This window comes from Hyaena hyaena, unplaced genomic scaffold (genome assembly GCF_003009895.1).
Source record: "Hyaena hyaena isolate Hyena2069 unplaced genomic scaffold, ASM300989v1 scaffold_1127, whole genome shotgun sequence".
In the NCBI taxonomy this organism is placed as follows: domain Eukaryota; kingdom Metazoa; phylum Chordata; class Mammalia; order Carnivora; family Hyaenidae; genus Hyaena; species Hyaena hyaena.
The window spans coordinates 287,314-309,408 of NW_024081762.1; the positions used below are offsets into that span (position 1 = coordinate 287,314).

Sequence of the window (22,095 nt, forward strand, 5' to 3'; positions counted from 1 at the left end):
AAAATTTTTAAAGGAAAACAGACTTGTGGTACTAAAACCCAAGAATGAAAGTACAATGAAATATTCTAAAGCTAAAATCTAAAAGCTAAAGTTCTTCACAGGCAAATCTTTTGGACCACAGCATTATGTTAAAAATGTATTTAAAATTTTAAAGTTCTTTAAATATTAGTAGAGGATTGCTCCAATGTGTATGTGTGCATGGATGGATGGATGGATGGATGGGTGGATGGATCAACGGAAGGAAGGAAGGAAGGGAGGGAGGGAGGGAGGGAGGGAGGGAGGGAGGGAGGGAGGGGGATGGGTGCATGGATGGATGGACAGATGGGTAGATGGATGGGTGGGTGGATGGATGGACAGACAGATGGGGGATGGATGGATAGGTAGATGGACAGACGCATGATGAATCGGTAGATAGTAGGTAGGTGGATGGATGGATGGATGGATGGATGGGCTGACAGAAACACAAAAAAGTTCAAAACATTTACTTACCATTCACTACTTTACAACATTTCTCACAATTCGGCTGGGGAAATAGGTGATTTTTGTTAAAGTCCAAGTAAGGAACAAGAGAAAAACATTTTTGAAGTGAGAATCTTTCTTTAATAACTATACTCATTTCCAGAGAACAATAAATACAGAAATTACAAGCAGTATAGGTAACAGTAGTCTTTTCCTTAGCTACAGAAAGTACCTAGTTTTATACAACTTAGTGGGCAAACATGTTTAACGAAAATCAGCACTGGGGAAAAGCTACACAACAGAGGAAAATCACGAGAAAAATGAAAAATCATTTGTTCCTGACCCTAACGACTGAGCTTCGTACAGCAGGGGCTCTGTCCCAGGTAAAGCGGGCAGGCTGGAGACTGTGAGGCCAGACGGCGCGCTCAGCTTCGGGCGGCAGCAGTCTGAGGCTGCTCGGACTGGAGCTGTTTACCGAGATATTCCCTACAACAGCAGGAATAAAATAACAAGGTACATTAGAACTTAAATGCAAAGAATCTCTTTCAAAATCAAAGCACAATATTCAATGTCATCTCATTCCTTTAATATCTAAAAATTAGTAAAAGAGCTCCAGAAAACAAATCTTTTCCTAATTTGAAAAGTGCCCATACTGTCTGCTCTCTTTACCGTACACAAGTCATTAGCACACAGACAGGGCTGTGTGCACACTTACAAGGCACTGTCTACCTCCCTGTCTGGGTGAGAGTCTGGCTTACTGCTGTGCCACTTCTGCGATCTACAGAGTTCAAAGTCAACGGAAGGATAACTCCATGGAAGTGTGCTGATGCGTGAACAATTTCTTCATATGAGTGAGTACAAGTATCCACATCTGGGGATGAAAATACCGTCAAGACTCACAACTGTGACAGAGCCACTTTCTCGGCACCAACACAGTCTAGAACCTTCACAGAGACGGTCACGCTGAACCCTCAGAATCACCACAGGAGCAGAGAAGTGGTATTCTCATTTTATGGGGGGGAGGGGCGGGGGGGACTGCTGTGGCTCAGAGCAGTGGTTACTGGATTCTTTAGGTCACACTGTCCTTCAAGAAATGAACTGAACGCGCACCCACAGGAGGCGTGTGGTTAGCTCTTACTTACATACAGGCGTCACTGTTAATTCCAGGACAGAGGACAATTTCTCTCCTACATTCCTGTGAATGATGGGCCCAAGCTGTTGTGCTTGAGGAGAAGACATCTTGTAAAGAAGATTTAAAAGAGTCCCTGCTATGAAAAGGAGAGAGCAGGAGTTCTGGACAGAGACCTGGGCTCATGTTCTGGCTGCACCCCTCAGGGAGGCGCTGGTTCCAGAGGCTGTGGGGTACGGGCACCTGCTGGGCACAAGGCGCAGGCACACACAGGCCCAGTGTCATCTCCTCAACTCCTCGGCTAGCACCCAACCTCCCCTCGTCTAAGCACTTCCAGGAAACGACCTACGGGGCCACCAGCATCTAGCAGCAAACGTGAGCCGGCCGTTGTCCACGGAGGCACAGACGGGGAGGGAGGCGACCCAGGGGTTTTCCTGTGCTGCGTCCACCGTCACGGCCTTAGCCCAAAGCCATTGAAGATGTGAAGCAAGACTGAGCAAAAGCAGCAGCATTTAGCACGTGAGCCAGCGGGAGCTCAGCGGACTGCTGAAGGTGACATGTCAGGGCCCCCAGCGTCTCACGAAGGTGACATGGGATGGAACATACTATGGGGCCGACTGACCTCTCCTATGGCATGAAGATGCTTTATGTGCTTTTCTTCTCCTCACAGGAAAGCTCTTATCACAGACTTATCAACTGTGCGCGTCATACAAGACATGTAATATAGTCTCGTGTCAACTTGGAGCTGCCCTGACACGATGTGGGCAATGGGGGTCTTATTTTCAACCCACCGCAGGCCCACAGTTCTGTCCAAGTCATTCACGCAAGGGAAGACAGGGAAATCACCTATACATTTCCTTATGGTCACTGCCAGTGCCGCCGCTCTGGGGAGGCCTGCGGCCAGGACCATGTGGGGCTGTATGCATTTGCTGTGTTGTGCTGTGGGGGAGGGAGAGGTGAGGGGTACAATATAGTATTTATTACTCAACTTCCTGATCCTCTAGATTTTCCTGCGTATACCTGAGGAACGAAGCCTGAAAGTGGACATGCTTCCTTGGGCCTTCAAATATTCCAGTTTTAAAAGTGAGACTGTTTAGCATAAAGGGTCTGCAGAATATGCCACCCCAACATATGCCACTTTGGTGTCTTGTGGCTTTGAGCTGGAGACACTCGAAAACAGCAAGTGCAGGGAGAGGCTTTCTCTGAATTCCCCTTATGTCCCTAAACACATGCCCTCCAGAAGGAGCTCAACTGCCATAAGTCCCCTCCCCGGGAGTTTCAGCAACCAGGGAGGACCCACTTACGGGAGGACAGAAGTCCACATCACCCCAGACAGACCCCGTCGCAATCCATCATATCTTCCACCTGTTCCTCTCAGGGTCCGTCCGTCTTTCCTGAAAACCACTCATTCTCCCTAAGAGGCTTTCACCCCCACTCCTTTTTCCCTATCAAGATGGAAGTTAGTCCTGGATTTTAAAGCTACACCTTTAAGTTACCCATTTTTCCTGGGTATCTCTCACGTGTGCATGACATGTTAATCAACTGCTCTTCTCGCGGTAATCTGTTACTTATTACAGGGTCTCAGCTAAGAACTCAGAAAGGGAGAAGGGAAATTATTTTCCCTCCCTCTCTGAGAGTGATTCCTTAGAAAACATTTTAAAATATACCTAAAGATGCCAGGCCACCCTTCAATTATAGTAAGCTGTTGTTCCTTCAATAAAGGACCAATGTGAAGGACCACGTTCCAAATGTCAGTTCCAAGAGAAATGACAAGAGAACACAGCAAAGCCTTCCAGTGCCCAGTGCTCCGAACTGCCAAGTGGCCGCAGAGGGTCTGGTTGGCTCTGGTCACAAACAGAGGCCCCTCCCCTTTCAGAGACACGAAGGGTGCTTCATTCCCATCCCAGATTTAACTGACGTTTAGGGGAGAAGAGTGAATACTTGGAGGTGAAAAAGATAATGGATGTCTTCATTAAAAGGACATCACTGAAGTAAGGGTCAACGGAAGAGAGTAAAACAGCAAGAGAGGTTGTTCTGGCAGATAATTTAAAATCATGTCTGGGCACCCGGGTGACTCAGGACGTTGAGTGTCGAAGGTTCGACTTGAGCTCAGGTCACGATCGCATGGTTGGTGGGATGGAGCCCCGCGCTGGGCTCTGCACTGACAGCGTGGAGCCTGCTTGGGGTTCTCGCTCTTGCTCTCTCTCCACCGCTCTCCTGCTCGCACACTTGTGCTCTCTTGCTTTCTCCCAAAAGAAATAAACTAAAAAACTAAGTAAAAATAAGTAAAAGCATTCTCAACCATAGCTTCTTCCCAATGGTCTTCTTAGACCTGGTTTTTCCTGGTCAAGGCCTTTATGATGGATGACATGCTCTCATTTCTGTCACACACAAAGTGGCCCTGAGGCATTCCACCTTGGTGCCTGGAGTGCAGAACACTCAGGGCCTCCCCTGTGTCGCCAGCTAGGATTTATGCAATTTAAGATTTCGACGAAGGACGAGAACACATGAAGAGGTCAGCTGAGAACGTGCACAAGAAGAGCTCAGATGGAACTCGGCAAGCCTGCACTGTAGGTCACAAAATGCCAGAAGTCTAACAGGAGAAGAGCCAGACGGGACCCGTGGAAGGAAGAATTGAATCTCCTCCTCAGGCTTTCTTGAAATTACTGTTTGCAATGGCACACGAGTTGTTAAAATACCAGAGAGAGCTGAACTGAGGCTCAAGTGAAGAAGGTACTAACTGCAGAAAAGGGGGCCGCCTACACAAAGCTTTGGAGAACATCGCTCCTCTGAAGTCGGCGTGTGAAATGACATAGCCTCTTTCCCTGCGTCTAACGGTAACGTGTAGTCAATTAAAATATTCCCAAGACTCACCCAAGCCTGCCTCTGAACCCCCTGGGGCCCCAGCCAGGGAGAGTCCCCGCACCGAGTGCCTGGGGCTGGAAACACAGAACAGGGTGCTAGCCTCCACCCGTGATTCCGAGCCATCAGGGAAACCTGCTTGCTGGCGTGCCCACCCACTATTCTCTAGTCTCATGGCACCCCTGCGACACGCGCGTTATCTCCACTTACGAGGGAGGGAACGGGCCTCCGAAAACTTCCGTTAACATGCTGAGGGGCAAAGTGAGCAAATGCACCGGCCAGGGCTTTGATCCCTTTCTCTTTATACTGTGAAGCTGCCGGACCCCCAACCCAACAAGAGCCCTAAAAAGTACAAAAAGCAGTCACTGTTCCTCATTTTACAGATTAGAAAATAGTATAAGGATATGAATAATTTCTTCAGATTAAGGCACCATTACGGTCAGGCAAAAGGAAAAACAATTATGATTTTACTTCAAGGGACTATAATGTATCTATAACAAAGGATTTGAGAAGAATTATTTTAAATGAATTAATCAAAGCATTAAGTCATTCTATACATGAATATCAAGATAAGAATAAAAATCCAACTTATAATTCACTCAGAAAGTGCCCAATTTGTACAAGAAAGCCACAGGAGTTTGGCAATAAAAGCTTTGCTTTTACTACGTAGGAAGCAAAATCTGAGACGTGTGATTACTTTCTCCTCTTTAACTTCATCCACAACTTAAACCACTTGGGATTCCAAATCTCTGAAACTGAAAAAAAGGATCAGTCTGAAGACCTACTCCCTTTTAAAAAATCCAAGTACAAATTCGCTCACAATTAGAAAGACCAAATTCATTCTCCTGTCGATGGCCATAAAGGATCTACACTTGGGCATCTATCCTAATACTGAAAAAGGGCTTCCCAGTTCCTGAGAAGGCACCAGAGGCTTGAAAGTGGCAGTTTGGAGATGACATTAGGGACCTACATCCCGCTACCAGCAGCCAGTGTGCCAGGGAGCACCCACCTGGCGTGTAGTAACTCCTAGAAGCGAAAGGCCTTCACCATGTTACAACTGGGTGTCACACCTTCACTATATTCAGGGCTGTGTAAGCGGTCAAACATTTTTATTCTTTCTCTAGGACCATAGTTACAAAAAAGAAGGAAAAAACCATACCTGAAGACAACGACTGTGACATTCAACATGCTTTGCCCGTATAATTTAAACACATGGCACCTTCATCTATATAATTTGGTGCCAGAAAAAAAGTGAATTTTCTCCTGACAAACATATTAATCTATGAAACTACAATCTCCCTTATTTCCTTTCTCCCTTGGCTGCCAAAAGCTTAGTCGGAAATCCACTGTTACTGCCATTTTTGTGTTATTTTCTTTAGTCTCCTTTGGTGTATAAATTTTCATAATGAAAATGATAAAGGGCCTAGGATTCTATATATCACATGTTTCTGTAAGTTTATTAGAATAATTATTAAAACTACAACTTAATCATAGTTGTATTTCTCTTAACTTTTGCCGATCCTGTAGGAAAGTGACTGGGTATAACATAAATCCTTCTCTGGATGTATGGAAACAATTTTTTTGAAAATGTAAACTTTATATTGGCTTGCAACACAGATTTCTATTTGGTAAAGAGAAAAAAGTAGAATTTAAATATTCTGTACCAGTGTGTTTTTGTGTTTTTTTTTTAATACCTGTCACTACAGTTATGTTATTCTCCCAGCTTTTATTGCGATCATACACAAAGCAAATTCTGTTTTTATGAACTGATTTTCCTATGTAACTACTGAATTATGTAAAAATCACAGTGCCCTCTGCTATCTGCATCTAACTGACAGAGTTAGAAACAAAGAAACACAGGTAACCTCCAAACTTAAGAACATACAAACTGTTTCCGCAGTGCTTTAAAGATCTCAACGCAGGAATAGTGGTCATCGCAACATGTACCACTTCCTAGTGCCTGCTGTTTACCAATAGGCACTCCACTAACTGCTTGACATAGATTTTATTTATTCTCCACAATAATACTCATGAAAGCTCCAGATAAGCCCCATTTTTACAGAGAAGGAACTGGAGTTTAGCAATGAAAATGACACACTGTAATGTTAGACTGACTAGTTAGTGGCAGGAGGCTATCTGCACACAAGTCTATCTGATTTAAAAACTCGAGTCTTTTTTTTTTTTTTTAGTTTTTTTAATGTTTTATTCATTTTTGAGACAGAGAGACAGCGTGAGCAGGGGAGGGTCAGAGAGAGGGAGATACAGACTCGGAAGACAGGCTCCAGGCTCTGAGCCAGCTGTCAGCACTGAGCCTGACGTGGGGCTCGAACCCACGAACCATGAGATCATGACCTGAGCTGAAGTTGGATGCTTAGCCGACTGAGCCATCCGGGCGCCCCTAAAAACTTGAGTCTTGATCACTACATAATACCGCCTGGTAGTGCACTATTCTACCTCCTACTAGCTGAGGACATATTACTGTGTAGATGTGAGAACAAAAAGCTGAAGAACATCACAATGTGACTCCTCAACTTGTTTCTCAAATATATTTTCATGATCACTAGCCACTTCATTTTCTAATGGCCTCTAATTTCAAAGATTAATAGATTCACAATATCTCTAAAGAGGCCAGTGATTCTAAAAGTAGAACCTATTTATGTGAGTTCTGATCCTAAGAAACAAAAATGTACATTTTAAAAGCAATTGCATTAGAGTCTATTACAAAAGCAATTTAGGCAAAATTTGCAATAACAAAGTTATTTTTCACACAGGAATTCCAACAATTGAATCATCTTAAACTAGCTATAAAATCTAAATAACCAGAGTTTATCTCTAGCTTATTTTCAAGAAGACTCCCTCTTTACCTATTACCAGCACTTTATCATTAGGTCCACAGTGTCTTACGCACTTTCTCATTTTTCTAACGAACGGTCATGAGATGCAACGCATCGAGCTGCTCAAGGCATTGGCGGTGGCAGCAGACACATCTTTCATCTTTTCTTCAAATGCTTATTTATTTTTGAGAATGAGCATACACAGGCGAGCAGGGGAAAGGTAGGGAGAGAAAGGGGCAAAGGATCCTAAGCAAGCTCCATGCTGACAGTAGGGAGAGCCCGATGTGGGCTCGAACTCAAAAACCGTGAGCTCATGACCTGAGCCCAAGTCAGATGCTTAGTTGACTGAGCCACCCAGGCGTCCCCCTTTTATCTTTTTTTTTTTAAGGTTTGTTTTTATAGAACAGTTTTAGGTTCACAACGAAACTAAGAGGAAGGGACAGAGATGTTCTGTACACGCCCAGCCTGGACACATACACAGCCTCCCCCACTATCAACATCCCACGCTGAGCGGTACGTTTGTTATCATGGATGAAACTGCACTGACACATGATAGTCATCCCAAGTCCATTGTTCCCCTTGGGGTTATTCTTGGTGCTGTGCATTCTATGCCTTTCGATGAATGTGTAATGACACTTATCATCATCATCATAATAGTTATTTCACTGCCCTCGAAATCCTCTGTGCTCCAGCTATTAACCCCTCCCTCCTTTCTCACATAACTGATCTTTTTATGATCTCCATAGTTTTTCCTTTTCTAGATATTATAGGGCTGACTTAGACAGTATGTGGCCTTTTCAGACAGGCTTCTTTCACTTAGTAATACACATTTCAGGTTTCCTGAGGCCTTTTCATGGCTTGCAAGCTCATTTCTTTATCTGATAATAATGCATTGTCCGGAGGTACCACAGTTTGTCTATCCGTTCACCTACTGAAGGACACATTGGTAGCTTCCCAATTCGGGCACTTATGAATAAAGCTGCTGTAGCTCTCCCTGTGCAGGGCTCTGTGAGGACGTAAGTCTTCAACCCCCTTGGGGAAATACCAAGGTGTACAACTGCTGGATCATATGGTAAGAATATATTTAGTTTTCTACGAAAACCATCAAACAGTCTTCCAAAGTGGCTGGACTATTTTGCTTTCCTACCAACAACAGATGGGTGTTTGTTACCACACACCCGGGCCTGTGTTTGGTGTTGTCAGTGTTCCAGATTTTGACTAATAGGTGTGTAATGGCATCTCAGTTTTGTTTTAATTTTCACTTCCCTGATGACCTATGATGCACAGCATCTTTTCATATATTTATTTGCCATCAGTGTATTTTCTTTGGTGAGGGGTCTATTAAAGTCTTTGGCTCATTTTTTACTGAGGTTGTTTTCTTATTGTTGAGTTTCAAGAGTTCTTTGTACGTTACAGATAATAGTCTTTAGCAAATGTGCCTTTTGCAAATACTTTCTCCCAGTCTGTGGCTCATCTTCTAATTCTCTTGACGTTGTTTTTCACAGAGCATTAAGTTTTTAACTTAAGTCCAACTTCTCAATTATTTCTTTCACTGTATCTGAAAAGGCATCACCACGCCCAAGGTCATCTAGGTTTTCTCCTATGTTATCTTCAAGGAGTTTTATAGTTTTGCGTTTTACATTTAGGTCTACAATTCATTTTGAGTTAATTTTTGTGAAGGACGTAAGGTCTATGTCAGATTCATTTCTGCATGTGGGTGTCCAGTTGGTCTGGAACCATATGTTGAAGAGACTATCTTTGCTCCACTGTATTGTCTTTGCAATACAATGCCTTTGCAATCAGTTGCCTTTGCAACTGATCTTTGACAAAGATCAGTTGACAATATTTGTGGGGGTCTATTTCTAGATTCCCTATTCTGTTCCATTGCACTATCTGTCTATTCTTTCACCAATACTGCACTATCTTGAATAACGTAGCTTTATAGTTAAGTCTTAAAGTCACTAACATCAATCCTCTAACTTTGTCCTTCTCTTTCAATATGGTATTGGCTATTCTGGGCCTTTTGTTCTGCATATAAACTTTGGTATCCGTTTGTTGATGGCAAAATAACAAAATAACTTGTTAGGATTTTAATTTGGATTGCACTGAATCTATAGATCAAGCTGAATCTATAGATCAATCTACAGATCAAACCTTTTGTAGATGTCCCACAGCCCTTGGTTATTCTGTGGGTTTTTTTTGTTGTTGTTGTTTTTTTCAGTCTCTGTTCTCTTTTCTCTTTATGTTTAGGTTTTGGAGGTTTCTACTGATACTTCTTCGAGCTCAGAGGTTCTCTCCTCAGCCACATCCAGTCTACTAATAAGCCCATCAAAGGCATTCTTCATTTCTATTATAGTGTTTCTCAACTCCAGGATTTCTTTGTGGTTCTTAGGATCCCTGTCTGTCTGCTTACATCGCTCACCTGCTCCTGCATGCTACTTTATCCATTAGAGTCCTTGGCATAGTACTCATAGCTGTTTAAAATTCCCAGTCCAGGGGCGCCCGGGTGGCTTAGTCAGTTAAGCGTCCGACTTTCGCTCAGGTCATGATCTCGCTGTTTGTGGGTTCGAGCCCCACGTCGGGCTCTGTGCTGACTGCCAGCTCAGAGCCTGGAGCCTGTTTCAGTCTGTGACTCCCTCTCTCTCTGACCCTCCCCTGCTCACGCTGTCTCTCTCTCCCAGAAATAAAAACAAAAAAAACATTAAAATTCCCAGTCCAATCATCTCAGCATCACTGCCATGGCTGGTTCTGATGCTTACTTTGTCTCTTCAAACTGTGCCTTTTGCCTTTTGGTATGCCTTGTTGTAATTTCTTGAAAGTTGGACATGACGTACTAGGTGAAAAGAGCGTCTGTAAATAAACCTTTGGTGATGTGGTGGTAAGGTGAAGGAAGGTGAAGCAGTCTATCGTCCTGTGATTAGCTCTCGCTCTTTTAGTGAGCCATGGCCTCTGGACTATGAACTTCACAAGCGTTTCTCAAAGTTTCTTCTATCCCTTTGGGTGGGACAGGATGGCCAGAGTGAGCTACACAGGGTTGGCTACTTCCCTTCCCCAGGCCAGTTAGACTCATAGTATCCCAGCAGGTAAGGCCCTCGTTAGCCAGCTTCCCCTGAGGACGGGCCTTATGAAGAACAGAGTGCTCTGGCATATTTCAAGATGGTTCCCTTTCCTCTGCCCCTGTCAAAAGCTTGAGGGGATTTTTACAGCGGGACATTTTAGAGACAAAGGGGGCTGGTGGGATCCTGGTCTAACTTCCAGAGATTAACCTCAGTGTATGGTAAGGACTCACTATGACTGGGACTCCCTGGGGTTTTTAACTCTCAGACTTGCCCACACTGAGCCTCCTGAAATTCAGCACGGTCCGGGTTTTCCCACCCAGTGCTGATTCTCTCACTGGTTTCTCCTCCGGGTCTGCTCCAGGAGGCCCACGCTCCCGGAACGTGCCTGTGTCTCCAGCCTGGGAGCTGCTGTCAGCCCTTGGTCCTCCTCTCTCCTAAGGATCCGAGAACAGTTGTTGATTTTTCAGTCTGTTCAGCTTTTAACTTGTTTTAGGATGGAGGGGACCTTCTAAGCTCCTCCCATGCAGAACCAGAAATCATCCTAAATGACCACATTAGCTACAAATCTAGTGATGCACCACTTGGTGTGGGAGACATGTCTGTGTTGCTGCAGGGACTTTTAAGAAGAAAGGTTATTTTATATCAGTTATGGAAACAGCATATAAGCAAAGTCCATATTTAAGGATTATAGATTCCTTTTTCTTTAATTATATTTGAAATATTAAGACACTTAAGTGCATGAGAGTAGAGAGAACGTCAATTTACCTTCTTCGAATCTTAGGCCAGTGCTGGCATATTCTAAGATGTCAAGAACTGTTGAATGAAAAGGAGCTGAAGAATCCTACACCACAGCAAAATCAGAACCTGAAAAAGAATGCTTTTTTCTCCTAACAAGGAATGGTCTAGAACACCAGGTGAGATGAAGGGGCCAGCAGTGAAAGCTACCAAACACTTCATAATCTCAACCAGGTAATCACTAGCAGAATGCTCAAAATTTTAAATTATTTTGAATTTCAAATTAGAGTCTGCTTCTAACACAAGAAGGCTCAACTAAATCCGCAGTGAAGAAACATTTCAGAAGGCAAATTCAACGTTTTAATGTTATGTAGTGGAAAGTATGTTAAATTAGCTCTATAATTAAGCTTAAAAGATCTCCTAAACTTACAGAATTATACTTCAGAGAACCATTTCTCCATAATATATGCAAAAACTAAAATAAACCAAAACATGGGGGCCAGTTGTTCCTCCAATATGAATTTATAATCACCAGAAATGAATCTTAAAGCTATTTAGAGAATAAAGTAGATGATGCAAATCTGGAATTCAACATGCAAGGAGATACGAGGTTTTTGGTTCGCTTATCTGATTCTGTTCCGCACTAAGACGATCAACTCTAAACCCTGGGGGTCACTGGCCTCCTCCCTCTTATCTTCCCCTCACATCCAACTTATCACCAGGTTTTACAGATTCTATTCTCCCTAACCCCTGACATCCTCATGGTCTACCGACTGGTCTGCAGTCTCCTTACTGGTGTTTTTCCCTCCAACCTCCACATCCACCAGCCCCCATTGTCTCTAAAGGACACTGATTATTTTCACTAACCTCTGTAGTTTTCTACAGTCTTCAGGAAGGAGTTCAAAGGTAGCATAGCGAAGATGGCTTGTCATGACCTGGCCACTACCTATGTCTCCAACCACATTTCAGCTTCATAGCCAGACTCTGGGTGTCTGGAGCCACTGGTGACTCCCCCAGTGGGTCAGGATCTCTCTGACCTCAACCTATGTGCATACACGACTCTCCAACTGGAATCTTCCCACCCCCCCTCCTCCTCTCCCCCTCTCCCTTTACTAGTTACTGCCTCCTAATCTGCCAAGAGCTCCTATATCCCTTCTACCCAGGACCTTCCCAGACCCGGACTGGGCCCGCTCTCCACAGGGCCATACAGCCCCTCCCCACAGTGTTACAATGAAGCATGTACTTGTCACACCCTGCTACCAATCGTCATCATCAAACTTCTCTGTCAAAAACTAGTTTCCAAATTACAATGAATTTCATTTAAATAAATTGTATAACTGGCTACTTTTTGGGCCAATAAATCAGTAATAGTACTACTTCAATGGTTTTAATTCATAAACATTTCAAACATCAAAACATAAAAAGCACTGGCATGTGTATACCCTAAGAATGACCAAATATTAACTTTCAAGGAGTTACCGATAATTTTTCTGAAACTCTTAAGAGTGAAGAAGGGATTTTAAAAGAACATGAACCCCAAACATAATCACAGCCTCCTCAATGATCTATGCCAGTGGCGGTAAGTCATATGGGTCCCAAAACAACAATCAAAATCAAAGCGGATATTGATAATTTTAATATACAAGATTAGAGAGCAGATTTAACTTCTGGAAGAGAAACTTCAAATCGTTCTCCAGTATCCTTTTTCTCTCCTTCTTCCTCAATAACAGAACCGCTGAACTTTAGGAAGACGTGTGATTTTCGTAAAACCTTCATTTTCCAGTTCCTCTGTAGCCACATAACTGAGTACTGGTCAATAGGTGTATGGAGAAGTGTTGTGGGGGGGAGGTTCCAGGTGGCTTTTAGTTGCCTGGCCCGCCCACCACCACCCAGGACCACGAGGGCGAGAGCCACACTGCAGGAATGGCGAATGGCCGCATCGTGGGCTGGGTCCCTGTGTGCTCACAGTTCGGCACTGCCCAGCCCCGTCCTTTTGTGACAGACCGTTTAGAACAAACACCTGTTGTGTCTCAGGTACTGTTATTTTGGGTCTCTGTTACATCATTAGCTGAACTTATCCTTCCCATTGTTTCTCCTCTTGAATAAAAACCTGAGAATGTACGCTAGATACTAGATATACGCTGGCTTTACCATAAGGGTATGTGACTCGGGCAGTTAATCCGGCAGCTAAAATCTGCTAACAGCTAACCTACAAACTTAAATAAATCCAGACAGATGGCAGAACTCAGATCTTCTCCAAATATTGAAATTCTGAAACCCTCCTCAAGGTCCTGCTCCAACAGGTGGCAGCCTCTGACACCACTGCCACCGGACAGCCCAGCATGTGTGTACCGCCTTCCTCATTCTCACCCACGCGGAGATGAGCAGAAAGGCTGACTGAGACGTCAAGCCAGAACTCACAAAATAAGGTTTAACCACCAGCAAGATAGAACACCTCGAGCACCTGAGAAAAGAGCAAACTGTGACCTTGTAATGCTATTATCTATCCCACACGAGAAACTAGCACATGTTCAAGCCTAGGGAAGCAAAGAGACAGGAGAGTAGAAAACAAAAACAGCTGGGGGGGTTATAAAAAAAAAAAAAAAAGCCAGAATGTGATGACTTGCTTTTATTTTACCCTTTGTTAAGAGTTCTATGTTTCATGCTGAATGTTAATGATGCTTCTGAAAACAGTATTAGGAGCAAAGTGGTCTGAAGAGCATTAACTGCTGATAAATCATTTAGCAGAGAAAACACAAAGTGAAATTTTTCATTAGCAAACTGTAGAGCAAATCAAAATTCTGTTTTAAACATCACAGACCACAGCTTCTACTCAAAACTATGTCAAAAATCATTCTAGTAAATCATTCAGGTAAAAAAAACAGCAATGCACGGACCACCTGGGGGACTGAGTTGATTAAGCATCTGGCTTCGGCTCAGGTCGTGATCTCACAGTTCGTGGGTTCGAGCCCTGCGTCAGACTCTGTGCTGACAGCTCAGAGCCTGGATCCTGTTTCAGATTCTGTGTCTCCCTCTCTTTGACCCTCCCCTGCTCATACTGTCTCTCTCTCTCTCTCTCTCCCTCTCAGAAATACATAAAACATTAAAAAAATTTTTTTTAATAAATAAATTAAAAAACCCAGCAGTGCTCGCCAAGCTGCCTCTACATTACTGTTATGCTGCAAACGCGAACACTTCCGATAGTGAATATTCTGTTCTACAGGCAGACCTATACATTTGCTTTTTATATTTAATAATCAACCTATATGCCTAGAATTTATCATATTTGCTCTAATTTCACATGATAATAAGGTCAAATAATTTCTCCTAGTTATTTCCTCCAATTTGGGAGCACTGTGTTTTTGTTCTGAAGCTTCAACTTGAAAATTCATTTCAGGAAACTAATGGGTCTCTATTTGTCACAATATAAAAAGTCTATTCTTACGGCCCCCAATTTTTAAAGTATATATTTATTATCTTAAATCCAAGGTACTTAAATTTTTTTTATTTCTACAGAGATAACAAATCAACAAGATTATAGTAAGCCATGACTACCAAATTGTGAATACATACTATTCTACCATGGTATCTAGAGGAACCTCAGACTACTCTTGAGAGAACAAAGGTCCAAACAACTAACATATTCCGCTACCATGCAACAAATAACTGCTGTCTACTTGTTGGATATAGACAGCATCCAACTTGAAATCCTAAAGCATCCAAATAACAAGAGAAGTATGAGAAAACATTACTTCAAAGAGACTATAAATGGGGGGAAAAAAGGTGTTTTAAAAATGTATGCTGATAAATTATATAACACAAAACCTATATAGGTACTTGGGGGGAAGGAAAAACAGGCCTTGAAATGGCCAGGTTTTAAAAAGGACTACTTGTAAAAATACTTTTAAAAATTATTTTTATTTTTTTTAACTTTTTAAAAAAAATTTATTTCTGAGAGAGAGAGACAGTGTGAGCAGGGGAGGGTCAGAGAGAGAGAGACACACAGAATCCAAAACGGGCTCAAGGCTCTGAGCTGTCAGCACAGAGCCCGACGCAGGGCTCGAACCCATGAACCGTGAGATCATGACCTGAGCCGAAGTCGGATGCTTAACCGACTGAGCCACCCAGGCATCCCTTAAATTTTTTTTAACGTTTACTATTTATTTTTGAGAGAGGGAGAGCATGCAGGCAGGAGAGGACCAGAAAGTGGGAGACGGGACCCCAAGCAGGCTCTGCAAAGTGAGTACACAGCCCAACGCAGGGATCGAACTCAGGAACTGTGAGATCATCACCCAAGCTGAAATTAGGAGTCAGACGCTTAACTGGGTCACTCAAGCACCCCAACTACTTGTAAAAAACCTTTAATGGACATTTAATATAGGTTTTTAAATGACTCTATTTAATACGTTATACAATTCATTTTCTTGACTTTGCCATTAAACGGGCATAACAAATAAAATGATTAGCCAAAAGAGGAATCACCCACATGACTTCAGAGCCTAGATACCCCCAAGAGAAGCCAGAAGTGTTAACTTAATCTTTAAAGTTTGAAGGCTGTGATCAGAGCCATCTTTATTAAAATATTTATAACCCATATTCAGTCTACTGCTACAAAGATTTGGGAAGACACCCTTCCAGCAGCGACAGAATCATCGCCCTAAGCTTCCATCGAGTCGGGAAGTGAGGATAGAAATGCATCTCTTTCACCAACAAAGGGCCAGAAGCAGAAGACAGTGAGCAAATAAAGCAAAAGGAAAGGAAGGCCAGGCAGTCAAGCTCCTGGGGGCTGACCCACGAGTTCTGGCGAGTAGGAAAGGAGCATCTGACTGCTGGGCGAGAGGACCCACACCCCGCCAACCTTCCTGCACAGCAGGCAGCGAGTGGCAGGAACACGAGGAAAGACCGCTCTAATTACACGGGTCAGCAAGCAGACCTCGTCCCCAAAGCACTGAAATAATGGAGACAAAAAGGCCAGGGCCTGGAGAGGAGGGAAGTACTCCTTACTGACCGTGTTGACGGTCACTGACGCGGACAACGAGGAGGCAGAGAGGCGACAGAAGGGGGCTAGCGGTACAGCAACGTCATCGGAACACCAGGGCAAGGCGCTGTCAAATGTCTGGGTGCGAAGCGTGTGGTGGGCGGGGCGACGCACTCACTAGGCCCCCACGGACGCTCCACCCAGTAGCAGATGGAGTGACAACAAACTCGGAATCTGCAGTTACACAGACGCGTGTTCGAATCTAACTCCCGTAAATGGGAAAGTTGGGCAATCACGCAGCCATCCTTATGCACTGGACCTCATGTCTATAAAAGTGAGAACAGTGACGTCCATCTTGCAGAGAGATGTGTGAAGATTTGAGGACATATATGTATGTCCCTGGCTTCTGCCTCAAAAATGCCAATTCTCCACCATCTGTTATCTATACAGCACACCCAATAGCTGATAACAGTGCGGATACTCCAAACACTTTTAAAGAATTGTGTTGCTTCCGAGGGGCGCCTGGGTGGCTCAGCTGGTTGAGCCTCTGACTTTTGGTTTAGGCTCAGGTCACAGTCCAGGGTCATGGAATGGAACCACATGTCAGGCTCCGTGCTGAGCGTGAAGCCAGCTTGAGATTCTCTCTCTCTCACAGGGCGCCTGGCTGGCTCAGTCAGTGAAGCATCTGACTTTGGCTCAGGTCATGATCTCACGGTTTGGGAGGCTGAGCCCCACCACAAGCACTCTGCTGCCGGCACAGAGCAGGCTTTAAATCCTCCGTCCTCCCCTCTCCGCGCCTCCCCCATATGCATGCTCACTCGCACTCTCATAAAAAAACACTCTCTCTGTCTCTAAAATAAGAAATAAAAAGAATGGTGTTGCTTCCTAACCAGCACCTCACCCCACCCTCAAATTAAAAAGTCTGGAACATAAGTTAAATTTTTAGCTATGAGGAAAACACGTATTTGGCATAAACTGGATACCTACCCGCCCCAATTTACCAATTCAATAAACATTTATTTGCTAAACTGGTTCAGACAAGAGTTTTAATCTCAAGAAAGGGATACTGGCGGGGAGGTCTGACAATCCCGACCGAATTACCTTTCCAAGCACCAACTCCACCGGCCTCTTCAGGGCCTTCTATTCTTCCCTTTCTCCCGCTCTAACTGCCTCCCTGCATTTAAACCATTTTTACACCGAAACCAATGATGGTAACGAACAGTCAGGGTCTACCCCACTAAGCACTGTCCTCCCGCCTCCTCTCCTAAAGAAGCCTCTAGAAGGACAACCACGGTGACTTTCTTTTCTTCACCACCATCCCTGGGGCAATCTGCTCTTTGGAGGCCACCGAGGGCCCCAGTCCAGAGCCCAGTGGTGGACCCGCTGTCACATCCAAGGCAACCCTTCCTTCCTTCTCTTCCTGGGCCCCTCGCCACTCGTATTACACTGTCCACCACTGACTCAGTCCTGCTTGAAATACGCTCTCTTCAATCTGCTTCCCTAACAACATAGGTTCCTGGTTTTCTCCCAATGTTGTAGCCGTTTCTGCTGAGGATCTGTCCTTCACCCAGGCCCACCCTCCTTGTGTAAGATTCTACTCCTCTTCTGTCCATCCCTTATTTTGTCTCATTCTTTGACAGTGGTTCTTAACCTCCTTTTTATCACAGACCTCTTTGTGAATCTGACAAAAAGTATGGACTCTTCCCCCCAAAAATATCTGTAAACACAGTTGCAGAGAGCTAACGGAAACACCTCCTCGGTGAGGAGGCCCCACTCTACACGTGCTTTTTCTGAGTAATGTCACCAACTGCCATGACTCAGTCCCTTCACTACTGATTACTGAGCTCTATCACTCTCGCTCACATCTTGCTCTGGACTCCACAGCTGCACTTCTATCTTTTGGATTTCTCCTTGGATATAATGCAAAGACACTGAATTCACAGATCAAAAAAAAAAAATGCTTATTTATTTTTGAGAGACACAGACAGAGAGCACATGAGCTGGGCAGGGGCAGAGAGAGAGAGGGAGACACAGAATCGGAAGCAGGCTCCAGGCTCTGAGCTGTCAGCACAGAGCCTGATGCGGGTCTCGAACTCACAAATTATGAGATCATGACCTGAGATGAAGTCGGACACTTAACCGACTGAGCCCCCCAAGATTATTTTATCTAATAGCTTTACGATGCTATCATAGAAACGCTCTAGAAGAGATCAGAGATATGTCATTTTCAGAAAATAATAACTAACATAGGAAGCAGATATCAAGTCACAATTCTCTCAGGATCACCACCTGAAAAGAAACTTAGTGAACAGTACTTCGCTGCTAGAAGGCAGGGAGCACTGGATAGAAGACAAACCCCTCCTGGCTCAGGAGCTCTGGCATGTCGAGAGCTGGGCCGTCCTTCCTCCTCCAGAGTCCAGCGCAGCCCAAGAGAGATCCTCCACTGATTGCTGTATTATTTATTTCTTCTCCAGATTCAGTTTCCTACGCACTGATGGATACAGACTGCTGCCCTCAAAGGCATTGCACTGTAAAAAAATAAAACCCCACAGACTCCAGGGGGCTCGCTCGGTGGAATGTCCAGCTTCGGCTCAGGTCATCATCTCGTGTTCTGTGGAGTTCGAGGCCCCTCAATGGGCTCTGTGCTGACAGCATGGAGCCTAGAGCCTGATCTGGGATCTGTCTCCCTCTCTTTCTGCCCTTCCTCTGCTCATGCTCTCTCTCTCAAAAAAAAAAATTAAAAAAATAAAGTAAAATTCCAAAAGATACTCTGCAATTGTTTACAGCAATAATTGATTCTTGCAAGAAACACCAATGGATGCTAAAAAAGGAGTGAAAGTCTGGTGGTAAACACAACCAGTTATTTACGGCCTCCAAGCACCTCTGCACAGATTACTCATTATAAAGGGGGAAGAAGTTCATTGCAATAGAGAATACCACTTTAGGTACAAGTTAACACCACTAATGATAGGGCAAACATACTCAAGAGCTGCCTGATAAAAACACTAAGAAGGACGTGACATCATCTTCTTGGTGATGTTCCTGCCAAAATGCATACCCTGAAGCTAATCAGAAAGCAAGCAAGACAAACCAAAATTGAGGAACATTCTACAAAGCAAGTGGCCTGAGGGAAATCTTGCCATGTGTAGCAATGTGGATGAAACTCGAGGGTGTTATGCTGAGTGAAATAAGTCAGGCAGAGAAGGACAGGCACCGTATGTTTGCACGTATGGGAGAATTAGGAGGAATTTAACGGAGGACCATGCGGGAGGAGAAGGAGAAAAATAGTTGGGGAAAGGGAAGGAGGCAAACCATGAGAGACTCTTGAATGCTGAGAACAAACTGAGGACTGATGGATGGGGGGGAGGGGGGAGATGGGCATGGAGGAGGGCACTTGTGGGGATGAGCACTGGGTGTTATATGGAAACCAACTTGACAATAAACTATTTAAGAAAAAAATAAAAATAAAAACTAAAAACATTGTTGCTAAAAAAGACAAAGAAACACCAAAGAACTGTTCTAGATAAATGAGAGGAAAGAAACACAGTAACAAGATGCAGCACACGACCCTGGGCTGGACGCAACAGTATAAACAACAGACAAGGTAGTGTGAACATGAGTTACGTGATCGCAGTGCTCCACCGTGCTAAGGGCATGGAAGAAACCCAGTTCCTGGGAGTCGGGTGAAGTGTTTAGGCGAAGGGGTCATAATGTCACTTACTCTCAAATAGTTCAGAGAGACAGAGAGACAGAGAGAGAGAGAGAGAGAGAGAGAAAACATACAAACGCAGCCAAATGTCAACAAGAGGCAAAACTAGGTGAAACATATGTTATTTACACTGTTCCTGCAACATGTCAATAAATTCTTTCCAATTAAAAAGTTTAAAAGGAAAGAAAGGAAACGTGTTTTTCTTTCTTTCCCTACCTCCCTTCTCCTCTGCAACAGGAGGGTGAAAACTACATCCTAAAGACCGGGAGCAGGAGGCCGAACGAGGCCGGCTCTGTTACGACCTCGCTGAGCAGCTGCACCCGTTCCGGACTTCATGAGGATAAAGCCCTATGTGATAAAGAAAATCCTAGAAGGAGGAACACCGGTATTCAGATTACTGTGGTTGTGTTAAAACTCCCTGAAATACTAAACCAGGGCACGCGACTTCAAAGGCAGCCTTTCGGCGATCGGTCAGCCAGCCCCAGGCTCCAGGTTTCCGTGTGGTGCCACCGCTGGGCTCCCGGGGACCGCGCGCCGCCACAGCGCCCCGTGACATGCCCTCCCTACACTCCAGCCACAGCTCCAGCGACCAACCCCTTCTCCACCCTCCCGCCTCGGGACCACCTCCCCTCTGAAGGCCCACTTCCCCAGCTCCTCTGCCACCTACTCCTGCTTCCGTCACAGCCCTCAGGACATGCCCAGAACTGGGTGCCGTGCCAACATTTTCTGCTCCATGTCTGTTTCTGCACATATTCACTCATCTAAGAAGTATCTGTGTCCACGCCTAAATCAGAGACCAGGGTAACAATTACAGGGATAACCGTAAACACACCCTCAGCTGGAGAAGTAACTGGATACAAATAGAATAGCACAGTTTAACCAAATGCTAAGATGTTTCCCCATAAGATATTTCTGGGCTGTATAGCAAGGCAGGGAAAGCTGTCATCCAACACACTATTTTTATTCAGGAATCTGCACGCACCTGCCCTTGAGGAAAGTGGGGCAAGAAGCCTCTGAAGGTACAGAGAAGTCCAGGGAAATGTGCTAGAGCTCTGATAGTGTGCAGTTGTAAGAAAACTGATCTTTTAGGATCACCTCTGACCCCTGTACTAATAATGCTTTGGTAGCTTTTTCCTGAATTCACTTTTTTATTTTATTTTTATTTTATTTTTTTACAAATAGTTTATTGTCAAATTAGTTTCCACATAACACCCAGTGCTCATCCCCACAAGTGCCCTCCTCCATGCCCATCCCCCCCCCCCCCCCCCCCCCCCATCAGTCTTCAGTTTGTTTTCAGCATTCAAGAGTCTCTCATGGTTTGCCTCTCTCCCTTTCCCCCACCATTTCCCCCCTTCTTCTCCCCCTTGTTCCTCAGTTAAGTTCCTCCTAATCCTCCTATACGTGCAAACATATGGTAGCTGTCCTTCTCTGCCTGGCTTATTTCGCTCAGCATAACACCCTCAAGGTCCATCCATGTTGCTACACATGGCCAGATTTCATTGTTTCTCATTGCCATGTAGTATTCCATGGTATAGATAAACCACATCTTATTGATCCATTCATCCGTTGATGGACACTTAGGCTCTTTCCATGTTTTAGCTATTGTTGAGAGTGCTGCTATGAACATTGGGGTACATGTGCTCCTATACATCAGCATTTCTGTAACCTTTGGGTAAATTCCTGAATTCACTTTTAAATGTGCAAGTCAGGGTTGGTGATGAACATTATCTATATTCATGTGAGGGTAACATACATAGTAGGTACCTAATGCATCACTGCATAACTGTCTTAAAACATAAATTTAATAAAATGTAATTAAAGGATATTTACATGAAAATCTGTCATTGTTAAGATGACAAGCTTATCACCGTTTTTAAAGTCAATTCCTCAAAACTTCAATGGTGAGAAAACCCATCAATTCATTTCTGTTATCCATGAGATTCCGCCCCCACCATCAAAATGCAACATCTGGATGACATACTTAAAAGGAAACTAAGAAAATAATTCAAAAATTTAAACTTAGATAAATTTGCTTAAGCTTTAATTTTTTTATGTTTTATCTATGATTTTTGAGAGAGAGAAAGAGACAGAGGGTGAGCAGGAAACGGGCAGAGAGAGAAGGAGGCACAGAATCTGAAACAGGCTCCAGGCTCTGAGCTGTCAGCACAGAGCCCAATGCGGGGCTTGAGCCCATGAACTGTGAGATCATGATCTAAGACAAGTCAGATACTTAATCGACTGAGTCACCCAGGCGCCCCTATTATTAAATTAGTTTTTAGCATAATGTATTCTGTTTAGCTTTATTTGATTATTTCACATACACACACACA

The 22,095-nt window shown here is 44.1% G+C and overlaps 1 protein-coding gene across 2 annotated transcripts in view; it reads right to left on the reverse strand.

Moving 5' to 3' along the window:
• Positions 1–577: 577 nt before the first annotated feature.
• Positions 578–22,095, reverse strand: part of ATP6V1H (ATPase H+ transporting V1 subunit H) — a 111,499-nt gene continuing 89,981 nt past the window's right edge. For both annotated transcript variants that reach the window (XM_039222446.1, XM_039222445.1), the window contains one exon: positions 578–945. In XM_039222446.1, the coding sequence (XP_039078377.1) occupies positions 885–945 (61 nt within the window). In that variant the 3' untranslated portion in view covers positions 578–884. The remainder of the gene's footprint in view (positions 946–22,095) is intronic.